At 39.8% G+C, this 23,259-nt stretch overlaps 1 protein-coding gene across 2 annotated transcripts in view; it reads left to right on the plus strand.

The window, feature by feature from the left end:
* Nucleotides 1–268: 268 nt before the first annotated feature.
* oclnb (occludin b) overlaps nucleotides 269–23,259 on the plus strand; it is a 28,776-nt gene continuing 5,785 nt past the window's right edge. The window contains exons 1-4 of one of the 2 annotated variants that reach the window (XM_034171000.1): nucleotides 269–361; nucleotides 5,808–5,872; nucleotides 10,961–11,660; nucleotides 17,309–17,470. In XM_034171000.1, the coding sequence (XP_034026891.1) occupies nucleotides 5,820–5,872; nucleotides 10,961–11,660; nucleotides 17,309–17,470 (915 nt within the window). In that variant the 5' untranslated portion in view covers nucleotides 269–361; nucleotides 5,808–5,819. The remainder of the gene's footprint in view (nucleotides 362–5,807; nucleotides 5,873–10,960; nucleotides 11,661–17,308; nucleotides 17,471–23,259) is intronic. The other variant, XM_034171002.1, reaches the window with a different exon arrangement.

Consider the following 23,259-nt stretch of genomic DNA (forward strand, 5'->3'; position numbering starts at 1 on the left):
GCAGGTTTTCTGCTAAATTGCAGGAGACGACTTAAAACAAATTTGATCAAAGTCGCCTCACATATTATATTTTCGTGACAGTATCATGAATCGTAGATTAAAGTGGATTGTATCACAAACACAGTGTGCGTGTGCACGCGCGTTCTTGTCTGTACAGCCAGCCAGAAGAGAAAGAGGGAGAAAGAGAAATAGAGAGGAGGGAGGAAGGGAGGAGCTCACCTGGCCTGGACACACCTGTAGGTGCGTCTTGGCGGCGCGCCGCGCATTCCCGGGCTGGCGGAGGCGCGCCCGGGTGATGTTTTTCTGGTCACCTCATTAGTCGGTACGAGCTTCACCAGGATCACACGGATAATTCATCAAGGTGAGTCCATGTGAGATTTAAGTCCGGGTTTTGAGAGCAAAATTGATTTAGAAATAAAACTAAGCGTTTCTGTTTAATTACACTGTTGAATTTTAAATTTATGGGAAATGGATTTTTGTATTAATAAATGGTCGAACAAAAAACCCAAACAAACAGTTTTCTCCCCAAGGCTTATTATATTGAATACCATAAAACAAATTATATGATTGATTGAGTTTGTTGAGTAGGTTTATAAGCATTTATTTTAAAGACTGAAATAATAAGAGATGACAAGATGATTACGTCAGTTTCGACGAAACGTTTCCCCTGGTTGTGAAACGTGCTTCATGAAACTTAAGGTGAACCTCCACATTAAAAGGTGTGCCGTGTGTTGAAAGTGACGTAGACAGATGGAAGAGACAAGTTTACTGAGAGAAACGAGCTCAGCAGCCACCTGTCAGCTTGTCTCCACCCACAGCTGCTTTTTTTCAGACAAACAAACCTGTTGTCGTTTCACTTTGTCCTCTTGAATGTCACCTTTTACTTTGCTGCTCTCTGGTTAGTTCTGCCACTTTTTCGTTTCGGTGACTGCCCTTGTTTAGCTATTCTTGGGGATCTTGTGAAGCTGTCCACTTGGCCGTTCTTTTACTTTGTTGTTCATTCTACACTTCTTTAGCATATTTTGAGAGTTCACCACAGCCGGCCTGGCAAACAGGCTTAATATATAATTGTTTAGGGCCCGTAGCCTGGGCCGTGACCCCAAGGTTTCATTTCAAGGTGCCGCTCACGTAGGCCTGGGCGATTTGGCCTAAAAATAAAATCTCTGATTTTTTTTTTTTTTCCACAAAAAATTCCACTTTTGATTTTTTTTTTTTTTTTTTTTTTTTTTTTTACGATCCCCCTACCTTTTTTTTTTTTTTTTTTTTTTAAAGAAAACATTTAGTACAAATGACAGAGATAACTCAGAACAAGTTTTGCTTTTATTTTATCAAAAACAGGCCATACTAAAATGCGAAATGGGGACTGATAATCACGAAATGGGGGTAAAATGTAACGAAATGCAGCAGAGTGAACCAGACTAACTCCAAATAATTACTTTTATTTAATTGTTTAGCTTTTGTTTTTTGTGAGATGTGCTCAGTCCATGTAGTAGGTAGGGGCAGGTGCGCCATCTGGCATTCAACAGATGAAACTTCAATTAATGGGTCAGTCTTCTCCATTTCGTTAAGTTTTACCCCCATTTCATTATTATCAGTCCCCATTTCGTCCCATTTAGCTAAAAACAAACTTAATAAAAGTACTTAATTGAATCATATTTGGAGTCAGTCTGCTCCATTTTGTTACGTTTTACTCCCGTTTCGTTATTAAAAGTCCCCATTTTGCTCCATTTCGCTTAAAAATAATTAAATAAAAGTAATTAATTGAATCATATTTGGAGTCGGTTCATGATTATTAGGCTCCATTTCGTATTTTAGTATGGCTGCAATTGGGCAAATGATTCCATCAGAGTAAGCTGCTTTTTAGCAGAAGTTTGCACTCTTGTTCCCCTCATAAAATGGTATTTCTCCCAGGCAGCTGGATGCCTCTGTTTTAGATGCTGGAATAAGTTTATTGTGCGGCTGCGTTTTGTTGCAATGGGCTTTAGACAAACTTTGCAGCGTGCAGTCACTTGTTCCATGTCTGTCGCAGCAAACCAAACCACTGACGAAACTCGCTCTCCATTAGCGGTTAGCCATGTTTGTTATTGTGTGAAGGAAACGGGATGGGGAGCGGGGGGCTACAGAAGGTCCTGGGGACAAAAAGGTGCACCGCACCAAGAAGAGAAAAACTCAATTTTTTTTTTTTTTTTTAAATCGTCCGCAACAAAAAACTTGAATTAATCGATAAAATCGATATATCGCCCAGGCCTACGCTCACATTACACGCTATGGCTAGTACAACAGGATTGTCTAATGCAGTGGTTATTAAATAACCAGAGGCATTGTGGGGGACGTGGTAGGGCAAACAAACAATTTGTTGCTGTAGGATTTCTATGTATGCTACAGTTGCATTGTTTTTTTTATGATGCACTAAGTATACAAGACAGTAAAAATAAATAATTAACTAAGGCTCACTATAATGCAGTTAATGCATTCACTCCTTCATGGGGAGCCTTAGAACTTTTCAGCCTACCCTCGTATTTGTATAAGGTCATCCTTATTTTGCAATGTTTGAAATTTAATGCTCTGGCCCCCTGAATAGGTTCCAGTGAATGAGAAAACATGCTGTGTAAAATTTTGTTTGGATACATATTTAGAGGTAGCTCTAAAGCATTGAAATTTTGCTATTTTTATGCTATATAACACTGTACAAACTGAAGCTTGAAAATCACCTGTGGAAGCCATCTTGAGTGCCAGGAGGATTCATCAGGACCTTTTTGATATGTTGTTTAGGATGGGTTGGGCCACCATTTAGTTTGTATAGCATTATATAGCAGAAAATGTCAATGCTTTTGAGCTACCTCTAAAAATTAGTTTATACAAACTTTTGCACAGCATGTTTTTCATCAATTGGAACCTATTCAGGGGGTCAGAGTATTAAATTTCAAACCTTTGCCAAATAAGGACCACACTAATGTATAGTTGTATAGTTTTGTGTGAGGTTTGTCAATTTTTGAATAGGTTTTGAGCTGGAAACCATCAGCTATATCTGGCAACACTGATGATGCTCATGAACAAGTTTGTAAAAAATAAGATGCATTTTATATATATATATATATATATATATATATATATATATATATATATATATATATATATATATGAGTGCCTATCACGTCCACATCATGAACTAAAATAAGTTGTAGCGACTGCATACAGATTGGCCACGAATAAAGCGTTTGCATGACGTCTGCTTTGCATCCGATTTGCTGGCAATTTGCGAATGCATAACAAACACTTCACGTAAACCCAAAGTACTATATAAATGTGGCAGAAATCGACATACTTACCAGTCATTGCCAGTCCAGCTGTGGAGACGTACAGATGTAGTTATGGATCCCCAAAGACGTAGTGTGATAGTTGCTGCCATCCAACAACATACCAATCAACTTATCCAAGTCCAGCAATTGCTCCAGAGGTTGTGGTGTTGGTGTGAATAGTGATGCCGAAAGGCCCGAGTGCGCTTCTTTTATGACCGCAATGCAGATGCCGCGCACGCGCAATACAACCGCTGTTTCCGCAACGTGCGCAATGCATTCTCAATACATCCATAATACTTCCGTGATAATCGCAATGCATCTGATCCGTTTCCTCAATACATGCGTGATACATCCATGTTTGTTCATCATATATTAATATATCCGAACATCTGAAATTTGTATACTCAATTCATGCGCAGTTAATCCTCTCCCCAGTGGGACCAGGCCTTTAACGGTTCTTGTGTCTGCATTCTTGGCTGTCCATTTAGTTTTTCTCTTCACTCTTCTTTTACCTGCTTTCTTTAGTGTCCAGCTGCTGTCTTACTTGGCTCCTCTTGCCTGTTTTCATGGCTATGAACTCAGCTGTTCTCTTAAAATTTCTTTCACTTGCTTTCTTGGCTCTCCGTTTAGCTGTTCTTTCTCAGCTGCACACTTTCTTTTACCTGCTTTCTGAGCTCTCCACTCATCTCTTACTTAGCCATTCACTTAGTTGTTCCTTTGCCTCTTTTCGTCACTGTCTCTTCTGTTAGCTTTCCGTTTATGGCCATGTACGCTTGGCTGTTCTTTAGCTCTCATTCACCTGCTCTCTCACTTAGATTTCCTTTTTAGCTTTTTTTCTTGGCTGTTCACTTATTTATTTTTGGCAAAGGCTATACGCCCGACCATTGGGCAGATAAATATGTCTTATTCGCCCAACTGTGATCGTGTATTTGACATGTTTTGTGCATCTAAACTAAGTTTTTTACACCACGTTTTAAGGCTCTGTTGTGGCGTATGTTTGACACTGTCTTTAATTACTGCGAAAACACCGCAATGGATGAAAGCAGACAAACTTCATAAGCATTTTGAACGGAAGCCTGTTAACGATGATGAAACAGTTTTTGAACAAAATGCTGCTTGTTGGCTGTAAGATGGTGTTAGTTTGATACAGTTCCCTGGGTGTGATGAGCCAAACAGAACTACTTTAGATCACAGCCCCTCCTCGGGTTGCGAACCCTCCTGCAGCCGGCGAAAAAATATCCGCCTTTTTTCCCTCCCGCGTTGAAACTGAAGTGAGCTTACAAGCGCCCTCATTGGTCGGTTGTGGTTGGGCGTATATGCTCACATATTTACTTATTGAACCAACTGTTGGGCGTATAGCCACTCCGTTTATTTTTAGATACCGACATCTTTTTTTAACCTATCCTCTTCTTTTGCTGTCCTTTAGCCTTTTATGTAGCTGTTTACTTATTTGGCATGTTAATAACTTGACATCTGTGTTTTCTTTTGTACACACTGTTGTCATACAGTAAAAACACAGTGACTCATAATATAACACATCGCTGCTAACGTATTCTGAAGCATAAATCTGCAAACAGAAATCTAATCTACTATTTTCATATTTAATGTTTTACACAAAATAATGAATAACTCAAAATCAGAAGGGCTCTTCAGCATTTCGGTTTCATGACTCACAGGAAAACGATACAGGCCTTGATACTGGGCTTCCGCAGACATGCACCGAGGGCCCTCGGTACCAAACAGATCATCACTACCTCTTGCTTCGAAGCAAGAGTGTTAACCACAGAAATGCCCCAGTTTGAAACATCTTTACTCCAGAAACACAGGAATATATGTCAGAACTGTAATGTGCACTTGGAGAATATTCCTACACGTCGGTAATAATAGTGATAGAATAACTTGAAAACTTGCCACAGAGTAATAAAGAAAAAACTTGAGGGACATTTTTGTATCGCCACTAAACTTTGCTCAGGTCTTCCTTGAGCCAAGGAGCACCTATTAGATTTTAGCATCTACAGTGTTTTCGACATACAGATGAATGTGACTAAATGTCTAAACTAGTCTGTCAGTTGGTGAAGGTAACTAGGCAAACAGTTATCATTAAAATATTATTTTCTCTGACAAACGGTATTTCTACCAAGTAAGGTTGGCCAGTATCTCCTTAACTGGAAAATCATGATGTTTGCAGTAAATCATTGGGATGGGTGATGACAGTACAGATGTTGTACTTTGTACATACTTTATTTTGTGGTCTTTAACATTTCTACTCATAAATTAATTTATTTGCTAGTACTAATTTAGTTTAAGAAGCCCAGTCACAGTGGACCTCAGCTGATTTACCCCCCATCCTAAAAAGTTCCATTGCATGTCACACAAAAAAGCTAACCCCCTTGCTGGAAGTAGCAGTACTGATAGATGTGATAGTCACTGTGATGGTTATGATCTTAACTGTTTATCGTATTCAAAGGTCAGTTATGTTTTCCTAAAAAGTTTTTGTATTTGTTCCAGTTGGATTTCAACATGCCGCTCCATAATGACAGATATCCTAAATACCATCCAGATAGCAGCAAACCGTAAGTTCATCCACTTGTTTGTGTTTTAACGATTGATCTGATTGAGTCTGTGGAGCTTTGATGGAGTATTTTTCCTATTAAGGCTCCAGTTAGTTCTCACCAAAAGCATAAGTCTTACATTTCATGTTCCTTTTATACAACTTGTTGTTTCCTGTCAGCATTCGGTTTGATTTGAGTAAGACAGCAGAAGAGCTCAAAAAAAGATCAGCTGATGGACCTCGGTACCACCAGCTGAGAACATGTCCATCCATAATCTTCTATGACTTAAAAGTTGTGGGCATCTATCCCAGCATGCACTGGGTAGAGGACAGGTCATCAGTCCATCACAGTGCTAAGAACCATTCATTTGCACATTCACAAATTGTCATCTATTACCATAACCAACATTTTCATCCGCAAATGCCGTCTTATTTTTCTCTTCAGTTAACTCTTAGAATAACTTTTTACCTATAAACCAGGAACTGAATCTTGGATAAATATGATTTTCTTCATGTGAACATCAGGACACATTATGGTCAGATCATGAAGGCAGTTCATTTTATGTTTGATTCTCTGACCAATAAACTTATGAACACTTCCACTTTTGATTTACAGTGAAAAAAGTAGAGTACCATGTGCGCTTACAGAGCGCAAACCTCCACCAACACTAGTTTCCAATTTCACAAATTTTTACCTTGAAAAAAATTGTCAAGGCTAAAGTCCTATTAGAAGTGGCTTTTCATGAGCTAAAATATAATACAAAATATAGATCAAAAGGGCTTTTCAATGTTAAAATCAAATATCTGCTAAATCCACAATATGGATCAGATGCAGATCAAACTTAGTCCATTCACTGAGAGTGCCAGTTGTACCTCATCAAAAGTAAAAGTTTACATACCTTGGCAGATTTTTTTTATTTTTTGGGCCATTTTTCAGAGAATATGAATAACACAAAACTTTTTTCCCCACTCATGGCTAGCCATTTATTGTGAAACAACTGTGTTTTCTCTCTTTAAATCATAATGACATGAGAAACTAACCAAATGACCCCACTCAAAACTTTACATACCTTGGTGATTTTGGCCTGATAACATGCACACAAGTTGACACAAGTGGGTTTCAATGGCTACAAAAGGTAACCATCCTCACCTGTGATCTGTTTGTAATCAATACATGTGTATAAAAGGTCAGTGAGTTTCTGTGCTCCTGACAGACCCTTGGATCTTTCATCCAGTGCTTCAATGACGTTTCTGGTGTCTGAGTCATAGGAAAAGCAAAAGAATTGTCAAAGAAAAGGTAATTGAACTGTATTAAACAGAAAACTGATAGAACGAGATATCCAAGGGACTGAGAATGCCAATCAGCAGTGCTCAAACTCTAATTAAGAAGCGGAAAATGAGGGATTCTGTTGGAACCAAACCACAGGTAGACCAACAAAACATCTCAGCAACAACTACCAGAAAAAGTGTTTGGGATGCAAAGAAAACCCACAAATAACTTCAGCTCAAATACAGGACTCTCTGAAAAAAGTGGTGTGGCTGTTTCAAGATGTACAATAAGCATACACTTGAAGAAAAATGGGCTACATGGTTGACTCACCGGAAGAAAGTCATTATTGCGCAAATGCCACAAAGTATCCCGCTCACAATATGCCAAACAGCACAGAGAACAAAGTCATTTGGAGTGATGAGACCAAAAATGAACTTTTTGGCCACAACCATAAATATTACATTTGGAGAGGAGTCAACAAGGCCTATGATGAAAGGTACATCCTTCCTACTGTGAAACACGGAGGTGGATCGCTGATGTTTTGGAAATGTGTGCACTCCAAAGGCACAGGAAACTTGGTCAACATTGATGGCAGGATGAATGCAGTATGTTATCAGAAAATACTGGAGGAAATTTGCACTCATCAGCCCGCAAACTGCGCGTGGGACATACTTGGACGTTCCAACATGACAACAGTCCAAAACACAAGGCCAAGTTGACCTGTCATTGGCTACAGCAGAATAAAGTGAATGTTCTGTGGCCATCTCAGTCTCCTGACCTCAATATCATTGAGCCACTCTGGGGAGATCTCAAACTTGCAGTTCATGCAAGACAGCACAAGAATTTACAGGAACTGGAGGCTTTTTGCCACCTTTACCATCAGAGAAATAAAGAGCCTCAAAAGACTCCAAGCTGTCACTGATGTTAAAGGGGGCAATACATGTTATTAAGAACTGGTGTATGTAAACGTTTGATCAGGGTCATTTGGGTAGTTTCTGTTGTCATTATCATTTAAAAAGAGTAAACAGTTATTTGTCAATAAATGGCTCCACACAACCACTAACCATGAGTAAAAAAAAAAATAAAAATTTTGTGTTATCACTCATATTCTCTTGAAAAATGGCCAAAAAAAAAAAAATCAAAAATTCTGCCAGGGTATGTAAACTTTTGAGCACAACTGTATCTGAAACTGAGTTCAAATGCATGTACAGTTACATTTTTGCCAAAGTTCATACATTGTTTAAAAAATAACAATAACTAGCATGTTGCCCACGGGGCTCTACGGGTTCTCGATTGGGTAGTTTTTATGAAATAAGTAGCTGACATTTTTCAAGGGGAGTAATAAAGTATGCAAAGTTTCTATAATGATTTTAAATTCATTTGAAATTAAAATGAGAAACATTTGTGGATAATTGTATTTATTATTTGGTACATTTAGTTGATGTCATGCTTGCAGCCAACAAGAGCTTGTCTGGTTACCAGGAACTGATTACTGGTGATATCAACGTCCATTGTTCACTATTGTTACCTAATATCCCTATTTTCTCCAAAAATATTTTCACAGCCTTCATCCTTGACTCAAAATACATAAGCATACCAAACGGCAAATGTCAGCTCTCTCCAGTTCCTCTGTGGTTGAAGCCATACACGGACACAGACGCCACTTTGCTTTTAATATATAGATTATTAAAATTTGATTTGGATCCACATCTAGTTCAGAGTGTATTCAAGTCTTCACTGATCCAAGGCTAACGTCTCCCATAAATTTCACTAAAGTCTAAAGACTGTTATCTTGCATTGGGAATGCATGTCGCTGCATTCAGCACACTACAGAACCGGCTCAGGTCCTGGATGGTAACCACACAGCCAGACAACCAGTCTATCCCCAATTCTTGAAACTATGGATCTGCCACAACCAGGTGAAATGTGGGAATCCCCTTTGTCTTCTCCAGCCATTAGGGTCTTCTACAATGAGGCACCTGTGGGCTACATCATGTCCAGAAAAAGATGCCACATAGTCCAAATGTCACAGCTGATGTTCCTTCATGATGCAGTGATGTTCCTCATCTGAGGCTCCCTAAATAATACTTTGATTGGCACAAAGTCATTCCAGCAGTACCCAAGGATACTCTGAAGCAACCTTGTAGCAAATTCATTCAGTCATCCCCTTAGGTCACTGGTTGGCTCGAATTTTCAGAACTGTACAGTAAGACAGGAAGCACTAGGACCCTAAAGACTTGGACCTTTGTTCTTTTGCAAAGGTATTAGCAACTGTCTAGTGACCTCATGACTCCAAAGCACAAATGTCACTCCTGTACAAGTTCAACACTTTCATCCTAATCTGTAGTTCTCATAGTTTTGGTCCTTTGAACTCTCATGGCCCTTGCTTGAAGCAGTCGACATGGGCATAACTGGACTGCATAGTACACCTCCACTATATAAATCCAAATGTAATGTGACTTGTCAGTATAAAAGGTAAACGTTATTGTAAGGTATAACCATGTATTTTAGACTTGTCAGCTGTGTTTGACACAGCTGACCACACAACTCTTTTAAATTGCTTAGAAAACTGTGTAGGGGTTAGGGGGTCTGCCCTGGAGTGGTTCAGGTCTTATCTCAGTGGGAGGAGCTGCTCTGTCAAATTGGGGGATTTCACCTCTTCCTCTGCGTCTCTAAATTATGGAGTACCGCAGGGGTCAATCCTAGCGCCTGTTCTTTTTGCCCTCTACCTCCTCCCACTGAGTCAAATCTTTAAAAATCATGGCTTACAATATAATTTTTACGCAGATGACTGCCAGATTTACCTGCCACTCAAAAAACTTGCTTCTGCCCCTTTGGCGCCTCTTTTGAATTGTTTGAGTGATGTCAAGGCTTGGTTGGCCACAACTTTTTAAGTCTAAATGAGGATAAAACAGAGGTCATTTTATTTGGAAAGATTGACCCCCTCTTGGACCTGGGCCCTCTTACACAGTACATGAAACAGTCTGTCACCAACCTCGGCGTCATTATTGACAAAGATTTTAAATTTGACAAGCAGGTAAACGCCGTTGTCAAATCTGGATTTTGTCATTTGCGTCTTTTATCCAAAGTTAAACCTTTTTTTATCTTTTAATGCCTTTGAACAAGTCGTGCACGCTTTTGTGTCCTCTCGTTTAGACTACTGTAATGCACTTTTTATCGGCATCAGCCAAAATGCACTTTCTCGCTTACAGTTGGTCCAGAATTATGCTGCGCGTCTCTTAACTGGGAGCAGAAGGTGAGAGCACATTACTCCAGTTCTGGCGTCTCTGCACTGGCTTCCAGTTCGTTTTAGAGTTGATTTTAAGATTTTATTGTTTGTTTTTAAAGCTTTGAATGGACTGGCCCCAACGTACATTTCGGACCTCATCCAAATTTATCAGCCTCCCCGTGTTTTGCAGTCTGAGGGCCAGTTCCAGCTTGTGGTGCCTGTGACGAGACTTAAAACCAGGGGAGACAGGGCTTTTTCTGTGGTGGGCCCTCAGCTGTGGAATGATTTGCCCCTTAATATCCGAACAGCCCCCACTGTAGAGTTTTTTAAGTCTCGTCTAAAGACCCATTTTTATGCTTTGGGTTTTAGCACCGTGTGAGTGTGTGGTCCTCTGTGTTTTTTTTTTGTTTGTTTGTTTGTTTTGTGTGTGTGTACAGCACTTTGGAAACTGTGTTTGTGAAATGTGCTAGATAAATAAAGGGTATGGTATGGTATGTATGAACAAAATGTGGCCTTGCATGCTTTCCAGATGATATATGTAGGACACTCACCAGAATCCTTTAGGAAATGGATTAATCCATCCCAATCTTTTTTTTGTCTTTCATCCACAGCAGTCGACATAAACACAGTGAGCACATATCCAACCCGACGTTTTCCTACTACCCAGGAGACCAGATGCTTCACTTCTATCGCTGGACCTCACCACCAGGTGTCATGAAGATACTGTGCATCATCATCATTATCATGTGCGTGGCTGTGTTTGCCTGTGTGGCATCCACACTCGCCTGGGACTATGATATGAGCCTCATGGGTCTTGGCGGTGGTGGTTTGCTACCAGGTGTTGGTGGCTATGGAGGAACATATGGCGGCGCAATCGGGGGCGCATATGGCAGCTCTTTGAGTGGCGGTGGCATTTATGGAGGAGGCCTTGGTGGTTCCTATGGTGGTTACGGTTATGGTGACGGACAGTACATGGATCCTCGTGTGGGCAAAGGATTCATCATCGCCATTGCTGCCATTACCTTCTTAACTGTCCTCATCATTTTTGTGTTGGTTGTGTCAAGACAAAATGCTGCCCGCTCGCCGAAATTCTACCTAGCAGCTACCATCATTTGTGCAATTTTGGCATTTCTGATGCTCATTGCCACGATTGTGTACCTGGTATCAGTGAACCCAACAGCCCAAACTTCAGGATCTATGCTTTACAACCAAGTCCTCCAGCTGTGTGCCCAGTACCAGAATCAGAACCAAGCCCAGGGTATCTTCCTCAACCAGTATCTCTACCATTACTGTGTGGTTGAACCACAAGAGGTATGAATTTTGGTGATATTTGTGTGTGTTATCGGGCTTATTTCTGGAGTGCAAGTTTGGGGTATAAGTGCATCCTTAACTAAGAATATTCCAGTAACTGGTTTATATCATAGATATAATATTCAGTTTGCAGTGGTGGGCACAGTTCATCTAATTAGCATGTACGTCAGTGGGTTAGCTTTTTGGCTAACTTTTAAAATAATTAGTGGACCACCTGGCTTCCACTAAATTTAGTTCTGCTAACTTTAAGTCTGCAAATGTGTTTTTTCTTTCAAGTTTAATGGTCAAAAACATTTGTGAACTCTAAAATCAAATGGATGCATTTATATAGTACTTTTCCATCTGCATCAGAAGCTCAAAGTGCTTTACAATGATGCCTCACATTCACCCATTCACACTCATACATGTGAGAGTGCTGCCACGCAAGGTGCTCACTACACACCAGGAGCAACTAGGGGATTAAGAACCTTAGTGAGTTTCCAGTCTGGCTGGGTTTTGAACCAAAGATCCTCTGGTCTGAAGCCCAACACTTAACCACAAACCCATCACCTCCCAAACCATCAAACATGTTTATTCCTGTTGGAGCTTATACACTAATCAAATAACCAAAATTCATGCATTGCGTAAAATGCATAATACTTTATGTACTGAGAAAAAAATGAGATGGGCTTCATAAATAATTGGCAAAGCTTCTGGGGAAAACCTGGTCTTGTTAGGAGAGACGGCATCCATCCCACTTTGGATGGAGCAGCTCTCATTTCTATAAATCTGGCCAATTTTATTAAATCCTCCAAACCATGACTACCCAGGTTTGGGACCAGGAAGCAGAGTTGTAGTCTTACACACCTCTCTGCAGATTCTCTCCCCCTGCCATCCCCCCAATACCCCATCCCCGTAGAGACGGTGCCTGCTCCCAGACCACCAACAACCAGCAAAAATCAATTTAAGCATAAAAATTCAAAAAGAAAAAATAATATAGCACCTTCAACTGCACCACAGACTAAAACAGTTAAATGTGGTCTATTAAACATTAGATCTCTCTCTTCTAAGTCCCTGTTAGTAAATGATATAATAATTGATCAACATATTGATTTATTCTGCCTTACAGAAACCTGGTTACAGCAGGATGAATATGTAGTTTAAATGAGTCAACACCCCCGAGTCACACTAACTGCCAGAACGCTCGTAGCACGGGCCGAGGCGGAGGATTAGCAGCAATCTTCCATTCCAGCTTATTAATTAATCAAAAACCCAGACAGAGCTTTAATTCATTTGAAAGCTTGACTCTTAGTCTTGTCCATCCAAATTGGAAGTCCCAAAAAAAAAGTTTTATTTGTTATTATCTATCGTCGTCCTGGTCGTTACTGTGAGTTTCTCTGTGAATTTTTGGACCTTTTGTCTGACTTAGTGCTTAGCTCAGATAAGATAATTATAGTGGGCGATTTTAACATCCACACAGATGCTGAGAATGACAGTCTCAACACTGCATTTAATCTACTGTTAGACTCGATTGGCTTTGCTCAAAATGTAAATGAGTCCACCCACCACTTTAATCATACCTTAGATCTTGTTCTGACTTATGGTATGGAAATTTAAGACTTAACAGTATTCCCTGAAAACCCCCTTCTGTCTGATCATTTCTTAATAACATTTACATTTACTCTGATGGACTACCCAGCAGTGGGGAATAAGTTTCATTACAGTAGAAGTCTTTCAGAAAGCGCTGTAACTAGGTTTAAGGATATGATTCCTTCTTTATGTTCTCTAATGCCATATACCAACACGGTACAGAGTAGCTACCTAAACTCTGTAAGTGAGATAGAGTATCTCGTCAATAGTTTTACATCCTCATTGAGGACAACTTTTGATGCTGTAGCTCCTCTGAAAAAGAGAGCCTTAAATCAGAAGTGCCTGACTCTGTGGTATAACTCACAAACTCGCAGCTTAAAGCAGATAACCCGTAAGTTGGAGAGGAAATGGCATCTCACTAATTTAGAAGATCTTCACTTAGCCTGGAAAAAGAGTCTGTTGCTCTATAAAAAAGCCCTCTGTAAAGCTAGGACATCTTACTACTCATCACTAATTGAAGAAAATAAGAACAACCCCAGGTTTCTTTTCAGCACTGTAGCCAGGCTGACAGAGTCAGAGCTCTATTGAGCTGAGGATTCCTTTAACTTTAACTAGTAATGACTTCATGACTTTCTTTGCTAATAAAATTTGAACTATTAGAGAAAAAATTACTCAGAACCATCCCAAAGACATATCATTATCTTTGGCTGCTTTCAGTGATGCTGGTATTTGGTTAGACTCTTTCTCTCCGATTGTTCTGAGTTATTTTCATTAGTTACTTCCTCCAAACCATCAACATGTCTATTAGACCCCATTCCTACCAGGCTGCTCAAGGAAGCCCTACCATTAATTAATGCTTCGATCTTAAATATGATCAATCTATCTTTATTAGTTGGCTATGTACCACAGGCTTTTAAGGTGGCAGTAATTAAACCATTACTTAAAGCCATCACTTGACCCAGCTATCTTAGCTAATTATAGGCCAATCTCCAACCTTCCTTTTCTCTCAAAAATTCTTGAAAGGGTAGTTGTAAAACAGCTAACTGATCATCTGCAGAGGAATGGTCTATCTGAAGAGTTTCAGTCAGGTTTTAGAATTCATCATAGTACAGAAACAGCATTAGTGAAGGTTACAAATGATCTTCTTATGGCCTCAGACAGTGGACTCATCTCTGTGCTTGTTCTGTTAGACCTCAGTGCTGCTTTTGATACTGTTGACAATAAAATTTATTACAGAGATTAGAGCATGCCATAGGTATTAAAGGCACTGCGCTGCGGTGGTTTGAATCATATTTATCTAATAGATTACAATTTGTTCATGTAAATGGGGAATCTTCTTCACAGACTAAGGTTATTTATGGAGTTCAACAAGGTTCTGTGCTAGGACCAATTTTATTCACTTTATACATGCTTCCCTTAGGCAGTATTATTAGACGGCATTGCTTAAATTTTCATTGTTACGCAGATGATACCCAGCTTTATCTATCCATGAAGCCAGAGGACACACACCAATTAGCTAAACTGCAGGATTGTCTTACAGACATAAAGACATGGATGACCTCTAATTTCTTGCTTTTAAACTCAGATAAAACTGAATTTATTGTACTTGGCCCCACAAATCTTAGAAACATGGTGTCTAACCAGATCCTTACTCTGGATGGCATTACCCTGACCTCTAGTAATACTGTGAGAAATCTTGGAGTCATTTTTGATCAGGATATGTCATTCAATGCACATATTAAACAAATATGTAGGACTGCTTTTTTGCATTTGCGCAATGTCTCTAAAATTAGAAAGGTCTTGTCTCAGAGTGATGCTGAAAAACTAATTCATGCATTTATTTCCTCTAGGCTGGACTACTGTAATTCATTATTATCAGGTTGTCCTAAAAGTTCCCTGAAAAGCCTTCAGTTAATTCAAAATGCTGCAGCTAGAGTACTGACAGGGACTAGAAGGAGAGAGCATATCTCACCCATATTGGCCTCTCTTCATTGGCTTTCCTGTTAATTCTAGAATAGAATTTAAAATTCTTCTTCTTACTTATAAGGTTTTGAATAATCAGGTCCATCTTATCTAGGGACCTCCATAGTACCATATCACCCAATAGAGCGCTTCGCTCTCAGACTGCAGGCTTACTTGTAGTTCCTAGGGTTTGTAAGAGTAGAATGGGAGGCAGAGCCTTCAGCTTTCAGGCTCCTCTCCTCTGGAACCAGCTCCCAATTCGGATCAGGGAGACAGACACCCTCTCTACTTTTAAGATTAGGCTTAAAACTTTCCTTTTTGCTAAAGCTTATAGTTAGGGCTGGATCAGGTGACCCTGAACCATCCCTTAGTTATGCTGCTATAGACTTAGACTGCTGGGGGGTTCCCATGATGCACAGAGTGTTTCTTTCTCCTTTTGCTCTGTATGCACCACTCTGCATTTAATCATTAGTGATTGATCTCTGCTCCCCTCCACAGCATGTCTTTTTCCTGGTTCTCTCCCTCAGCCCCAACCAGTCCCAGCAGAAGACTGCCCCTCCCTGACCCTGGTTCTGGAGGTTTCTTCCTGTTAAAAGGGAGTTTTTCCTTCCCACTGTCGCCAAGTGCTTGCTCACAGGGGTCGTTTGACCGTTGGGGTTTTTCCGTAATTATTGTATGGCTTTGCCTTACAATATAAAGTGCCTTGGGGCAACTGTTTGTTGTGATTTGGCGCTATATAAATAAAATTGATTTGATTTACTGTGATTAAACATATGTTGAAGGGAAATTGTTTTTCATTCAATTGTTTATGTACATCATTATCATTATCGGGGAAACTCCATGTTGATGAGTCTACATTAAAATTTCAACTCTTATGTCAGTTTTTCAGGGTTTTAGAGGCCCCCCCCCAAAAATAACAAAAACAAAACTGAAGCCAAAGTCGAATTCATGCAATAAAAGTTAGCAGTAGCTTCAGCTAAATGTTAAAGCAGTGTATTGGTTTAGCTTGATCAGTTAATTTTTCATTTTGCAGCTTAGAGGTTGTCTTAGCTAACTGTTAGCTTAGCTGTGTCCACCGGTATAAGTTTTGTGGTTAGTTGCCATTGAATAAATAGTTACAACATAGTTTTGCATCTCTAAACTATTGTTATAGAGATGCTAATGCTGTTGCTGCCTCATGTTTATGGCTAAAATCTTGTAGATAATGGTACTCATTTATATAAATTTCCTGAAATAAGTTGAACTGCACCCAAAACAATGCCCTGCTGTGTCTGCGATGCTTTTACCTTTTACATTCTGAATTTGCATTTTGAAGGCTCCGTAAGGCTTTTGTTGACTTGGCTAACATGGCTACGCATGAAACTGTTAAAGACTGCAAGTATTGGACAGTTACATCCAAATTTGTACCGATTTACACACACTTTCAGTGCAACACAACTCAGTCCTGTATTAAATAAGTTCATAAAACAATTTAAAACTGTTGATTACACAGGCTGCAGCTTAGTCTTTTTTTTCCGTTTGCCAATATTGTGGTCCATTATGTCTGTACAAGTCAAGTGTTGATGAGATTCTCGTTCCTGTTGTAAGAAGAACATGTCTAATCTGTGAGGACAAGAAGCGGTTTACTGTGAGGTTTTTAGCTTGTCTTGCAGTTGTGGTGTCACACATAAACCAACTGAGCAAATTATTAGTATAAATATCATTCTACAAATGGATGAAAGTGATGACACTGCTACAAGTTTCACTGGATAAATGATGATTTGAATGTTTCCCATCTTTTAGCTCTGTTTAGTACAAATCACAGGTTTCACATATTGATGGACAAAATGAAGAAAGTTTCTCTGCGTTGAAATGTATATATAATTTTGTGCACATTTAGTTATTGGACAGGAATATCTGTTTTACACAACCCTGTGAATACATTGCTGCCATAAAGCAGTTTTGCTCTGTGCTTTGCAGTATCACTACACACCTACGGCTATTACGACGCTGACTGCTGTAATCTCATGCTGTGTTTTCATACTGATCAGCTCTGACTCATTTAATTACGGTCATGAATTGAATGTTTTCTGCCATGTGTTTTCACACACTGATGTTGAGTCCTCTGGTTGCTGCAGGCCATAGCCATCGTATTCGGTTTCCTGGTGTTTGTGGGCCTGATTATCCTGCTGGTTTTTGCAGTCAAAACTCGATCAAACATCAGACGCTGGGGCCACAACCGCATTCTGTGGGAGGAAGTGAAGGTCATCAATGAAGCACACAACAGCGTTGGGGAATGGGTGAGTTAAGTGAGGCTATCACCCAGTTGTAGGTTGAATATGGATAAAGTGTTCTGTTATATGAATATTCAGTATGTGTTATGTGCAGTGAACAAAAACGTAACTGAAAATATTTGGATTCAACAGCACCTAAGTTTGAATAAACCACACTAGGCAGGAGTAGTTATGGGCATGAGCACTCTAAGGGCTATGGCCACTGTAAAGTTGGACAAGTATGACATCTTTAAAGATGTAGTCAATGTGTTGAGGATAAAATTTCCTGCTAAACAACACAATTCATTACCTTACATGAGTGTAACCTTGGACTCCACTGACCTTGAACTTTACCTGAGTGATTGATGTTGGGCTGCCTAATGGTTACCAAGTATCGTAGAATTTGGCCAAAGCACCTGGGATGATTAACCAAACGAAGAAAGACATGATCTTGAGTTTGAATGAATGACTGAACTTTGCTAAATTCAATCTTATGGCTCACCTGGGCAATTTTGGAACCAATGGGTACCAAATTTGGTGCATATAGGAATAAAAAAAAATCAGTGTTTTACCATTGACACCAGTGACCTTGACCTTTGCCAAAATGAATACAGTGCTTGAACAATTTCAGGGCCGACCTTCATTGACACACCAAGTTTGGTAGAAATTGACCAAAGGACCTGCAAGGAATAAGGAACAAATAGACAAATTATAGCATGATACAGCAGCTTATTTCAACTACTTTTGAAGAGTAGTTTGTAGTTTCAAATCAAACTAAGTGTTTCAACAAAAAACAGATTACCAGTATGTATATTTTGTCTCCCGGCCTCCAGAAGCGGGGCATTAAAATGGGTTGCGTCCATTTGTATGTGCGTCCGTCACACCTCTCAAAGGCACTAAGTCATCATCACTTCCAGGTAGCAACAACATGCTCTGGACCAAAATCTTGGGCAACTTTGCAGATGATGCACTCTGATCCACATGACCTTCACGAACATTGTGACCCAGATAAAACTGGTTATGTTCAAAACCTTATTACTACAATAACTCATCAACTCTTCCAGGTATTGCTTTCATGTCAATCACTTTTGGTTTGTGGACCAAAATCTCAATGAATTTACACATGAGCACTCTGTGATCCATGCCACTTCTGTGACCTTTATGACCAAATAAAAAGTAGGTTAGAGTTGAGGCTTTTAGGTATTTGTTTCATATCACTCACATAGCACTCTTTGGACCTTGTGACCTAGTTAAAAGTAGGTCAAGTTTAGAGGATTTGTTTCATTTGGTGGTAGTGGATTTTTTTCCAATTATATTGTGTTGGTGTGCCAGTCTATACAGTAGTGTTCAGAATAATAGTAGTGCTATGTGACTAAAGATTAATCCAGGTTTTGAGTATATTTCTTATTGTTACATGGGAAACAAGGTACCAGTAGATTCTCACAAATCCAACAAGACCAAGCATTCATGATATGCACACACAAGGCTATGAAATTGGGCTATTGGTAAAAAAAAAAAGTAGAAAAGGGGGTGTTCACAATAATAGTAGTGTGTCATTCAGTCAGTGAGTTTGTCAATTTTGTGGAACAAACAGGTGTGACTCAGGTGTCCCCTATTTAAGGATGAAGCCAGCACCTGTTGAACATGCTTTTCTCTTTGAAAGCCTGAGGAAAATGGGACGTTCAAGACATTGTTCAGAAGAACAGCGTAGTTTGATTAAAAAGCTGATTGGAGAGGGGAAAACCTATACGCAGGTGCAAAAAATTATAGGCTGTTCATCTACAATACAAACAATACATCTACAGAAGACCAGAGACGTGTGGAAGAAAACGGAAAACATCCATCAAAATGGATAGAAGAATAACCAGAATGGCAAAGGCTCACCCATTGATCAGCTCCAGGATGATCAAAGACAGTCTGGAGTTACCTGTAAGTGCTGTGACAGTTAGAAGACGCCTGTGTGAAGCTAATTTATTTGCAAGAATCCCCTGCAAAGTCCCTCTGTTAAATAAAAGACGTGCAGAAGAGGTTACAATTTGCCAAAGAACACATCAACTGGCCTAAAGAGAAATAGAGGAATATTTTGTGGACTGATGAGAGTAAATTCTTTTTGGGTCCAAGGGCCGACAGTTTGTGAGACGACCCCCAAACTCTGAATTCAAGCCACAGTTCACAGTGAAGACAGCGAAGCATGGTGGTGCAAGCATCATGATATGGGCATGTTTCTCCTACTATGGTGTTGGGCCTATATATTGCATACCAGGTATCATGGATCAGTATGGATATGTCAAAATACTTGAAGAGGTCATGTTGCCTTATGCTGAAGAGGACATGCCCTTGAAATGAGTGTTTCAACAAGACAATGACCCCAAGCACACTAGTAAATGAGCAAAATCTTGGTTCCAAACCAACAAAATGAATGCCTCGCAGATGTGAAGAAATCATGAAAAACTGTGGTTATACAACTAAATACTAGTTTAGTGATTCACAGGATTGCTAAAAAAAGCAGTTTGAACATAGTAGTTTTGAGTTTGTAGCGTCAACAGCAGATGCTACTATTATTGTGAACACCCCCTTTTCTACTTTTTTTTTTTTTACTAACAGACCAATTTCATAGCCTTAAGAGTGTGCATATCATGAATGCTTGGTCTTGTTGGATTTGTGAGAATCTACTGAATCTACTGGTACCTTGTTTCCCATGTAACAATAAGAAATATACTCAAAACCTGGATTAATCTTTTTAGTCACATAGCACTACTATTATTCTGAACACTACTGTAGATAACATCAATATATGAGGTCTGTTAGAAAAGTAACGGACCTTTTTATTTTTTGCAAAAACTATATGGATTTGAATCATGTGTGATTGCATCAGCCAAGCTTGAACCTTCGTGCGCATGCGTGAGTTTTTTCACGCCTGTCGGTTGCATCATTTGCCTGTGAGCATGCCTTGTGGGAGGAGTGTTCCAGCCCCCTCATCGGATTTTTATTGTCAGGAAATTGGCTGATCGACTGCCGCTTTGCTTCATCAAAATTTTTTCAGAAAGTGTGAGAGACAGCCAAGTGGAAACCATTTGGAAAATTCAGAGGGCTTTCTGTGAAGATCTTATGGGGATCATACAGATTAAGGACAATTACAACTGGATTAAAGACGGCCCACAGCGGCAGATGGCGTGCCGCGCACCGAGCGGCAATCGACAGGCTCAAACGACCAGATTATTTCCAAAGTGAATGCTTTGTTGAGCCCGACGTCGTCTGACTACCAGAGAAATGGCAAGACAGCTGGACATAGCACTTTTTCGGCACATTCCAGTGTTACAGGAGTTTTCCTCATGGAAAGAGGAGCAGAGAAATTCGCCACGGAGCCGCTAATGGCGCGGGACGAAAGCACCTCTGTGTTGGTCTCACAGGACAAGCCCTAACATGCCCAGCTCTTGCACCATTCGGAAAATTCAGACGGCTTTCGGTGGCTTTTCAGTCGTGTGACTATCCGAGAAATTGTGGACGAGCTGGACATGCCATAACATGTCCTGTGAGGCTTCATCATGGCGTTGTTCTGTGCCCTGCGCCTCCGTTCCGATGCGCGAATCCCTCCGCACATCTTTTCATGACAAAAACTCTTGTCACAGTGGAATGTGCCGAAAAAGTGCTATGTCCAGCTGTCTTGCCATTTATTTGGTAGTCAGACGACGTCCCGGATCAACAAAGCGTTCACTTTGAAAATGATCTAGTCGTTTGAGCCTGTCGATCACCGCTCGGTGCGCGGCGCGCCATCCGCCACTGTGGGCCGTCTTTAATCCAGTTGTAATTGTCCTTAATCTGTGTGATCCCCATAAGATCTTCACTGAAAGCCATCTGAATTTTCCAAATGGTTTCCACTTGGCTGTCTCTCACACTTTCTGAAAAAATTTTGATGAAGCAAAGCGGCAGTCGATCAGCCAATTTCCTGACAATGAAAATCCGACGAGGGGGCTGGACCACTCCTCCCACAAGGCGTGCTCACAGGCGAATGACGCAACCGACAAGCGTGAAAAAACTCACGCATGTGCACGAAGGTTCAAGCTTGGCTGATGCAATCACACATGATTCAAATCCATATAGTTTTTGCAAAAAATAAAAAGGTCCGTTACTTTTCTAACAGACCTCGTAGATCATAATTTGTTTTCAAATGTTTGATTTTTTTTTTTAATGTAAGCTCTCATAGAGACCATTTCTGCATCATCAGTCTTCTGTTATAGTAAATTTTGTATTTATGAATACAAACATGTCAATAAGAAACCCACTTTTAAAGTCGTTGTCACTTTACCTCGTACCTTTTGAAACTTTGCATAATCCAAAAAAACCACAACGAAAAAAATTTGCATTATCAAAAATGTGTCAAAACTGGTAACATTTGTCAGTGCTTTGTTGTTGCCTAAAGCATTTTGTTTTTGCTGTAGTTAGTCTAATTTGTCAATTTTTTTTTTTATATACTCAGTTCAGAGTGGACTGTTCGTAGATTTTTTTTTTTTTTTTTTTTTTTTTTTTTTTTTTTTTACTTGTATACTTTGAAATTAATTTAAAGGTTTATGTTGTTCTGTGGAGATGCATGTTGTAAATATTCTGTTCAGTTGAAGACTTTTAGGGAAATAAAAATTATTTCTGTAGTTGTACATCACGTTATGTAGAACTTGATGTTAAGAGGAGCGTTCGTTTTGCTGAAACCAATCTCCCGAATGAAATTAACCATAAAAATGATTTATGCACAATTAAATGTGCAGCCTTTCTGTGATGTCATTGGGTGTTTTGCACCAATTATACCTTCATCCAGGTTAATGAAGCTTCCTGAAAAAGCTGGTTCTGGTAGATCTAGAGAGCACAGAATGTTTAGTTTTGGGAGATGAGCCGCCTACATTGTGCATGTGTGTTGTGCAAGACATCAGTGGTTTCCTTTCCGGTTTCTGGGTGTGACCCGTTGAACCACATTTAAGGGACGACGAGGCCTGCTCAAGTTATACGTGTTGGGTTCTATAAATGAAATGAAAATGTTGAGTGACTAGACTTGAACATTAGTACAAGGTTTGAAATTATCAGGCGAGAGTAAGAAAGAATTACCCTGAAACCGACTCTTTCACGCCAGCATAGTTTTCATTCCATGTTGTGTGAACAGATGCTATCATGCACAGCTGACAGAGTCGCTGTATCAGGCCTTGTGTTGATGTTGGTGGTGGTATTGTGGTGTTCAGGAATGTAGAGAGAAGTAGACGAACTGGTTGTACCTGGAGAACGGCACACAGCTCCTGTTTACTGTGTGGGAAGAACAGACTGCATAATAATGTTCAATTAGACAAATACGGAGAACATTTCTAATGATACTGTATGATAACTTCCATGGAAGAAAGGCAGGAGCTCAGGAAATTTTACAGAGTAAAATAAACTCTGCCGGGACTACATTTGGTCCCAGTTCAAGTGGAGTTAAATAAACTTTATCACAGTATAAACAACAATCATTTATGCTCTGATTGACTCTTATTGGAGTGGAAAAACTTGATTTGACAAGACGATAGAGCTGATTTCACACTGTAATAGTTTATTTAACTCTTGTTGGAGTGGGACCAAATGTAGTCCGCGCAGAATTTATTTTACTCTGCAAAATTTCCTGTGAAGAAATATGAAGTTGCAAGCTTTGATGGTTCCAAATGAAGCCACCTGGAAGAGGGAGGGACACAATTTGCAGTTCCTTGACTGGCCACTTGAGGCTAACTCCAAAAGTTAGAACCTTGTCCTACATGCCCATGTTAAAATGTCCGACTTCAGAGCAGAAATAAACATGTTTA

Source organism: Thalassophryne amazonica, chromosome 5 (genome assembly GCF_902500255.1).
Source record: "Thalassophryne amazonica chromosome 5, fThaAma1.1, whole genome shotgun sequence".
Lineage (NCBI taxonomy): Eukaryota > Metazoa > Chordata > Actinopteri > Batrachoidiformes > Batrachoididae > Thalassophryne > Thalassophryne amazonica.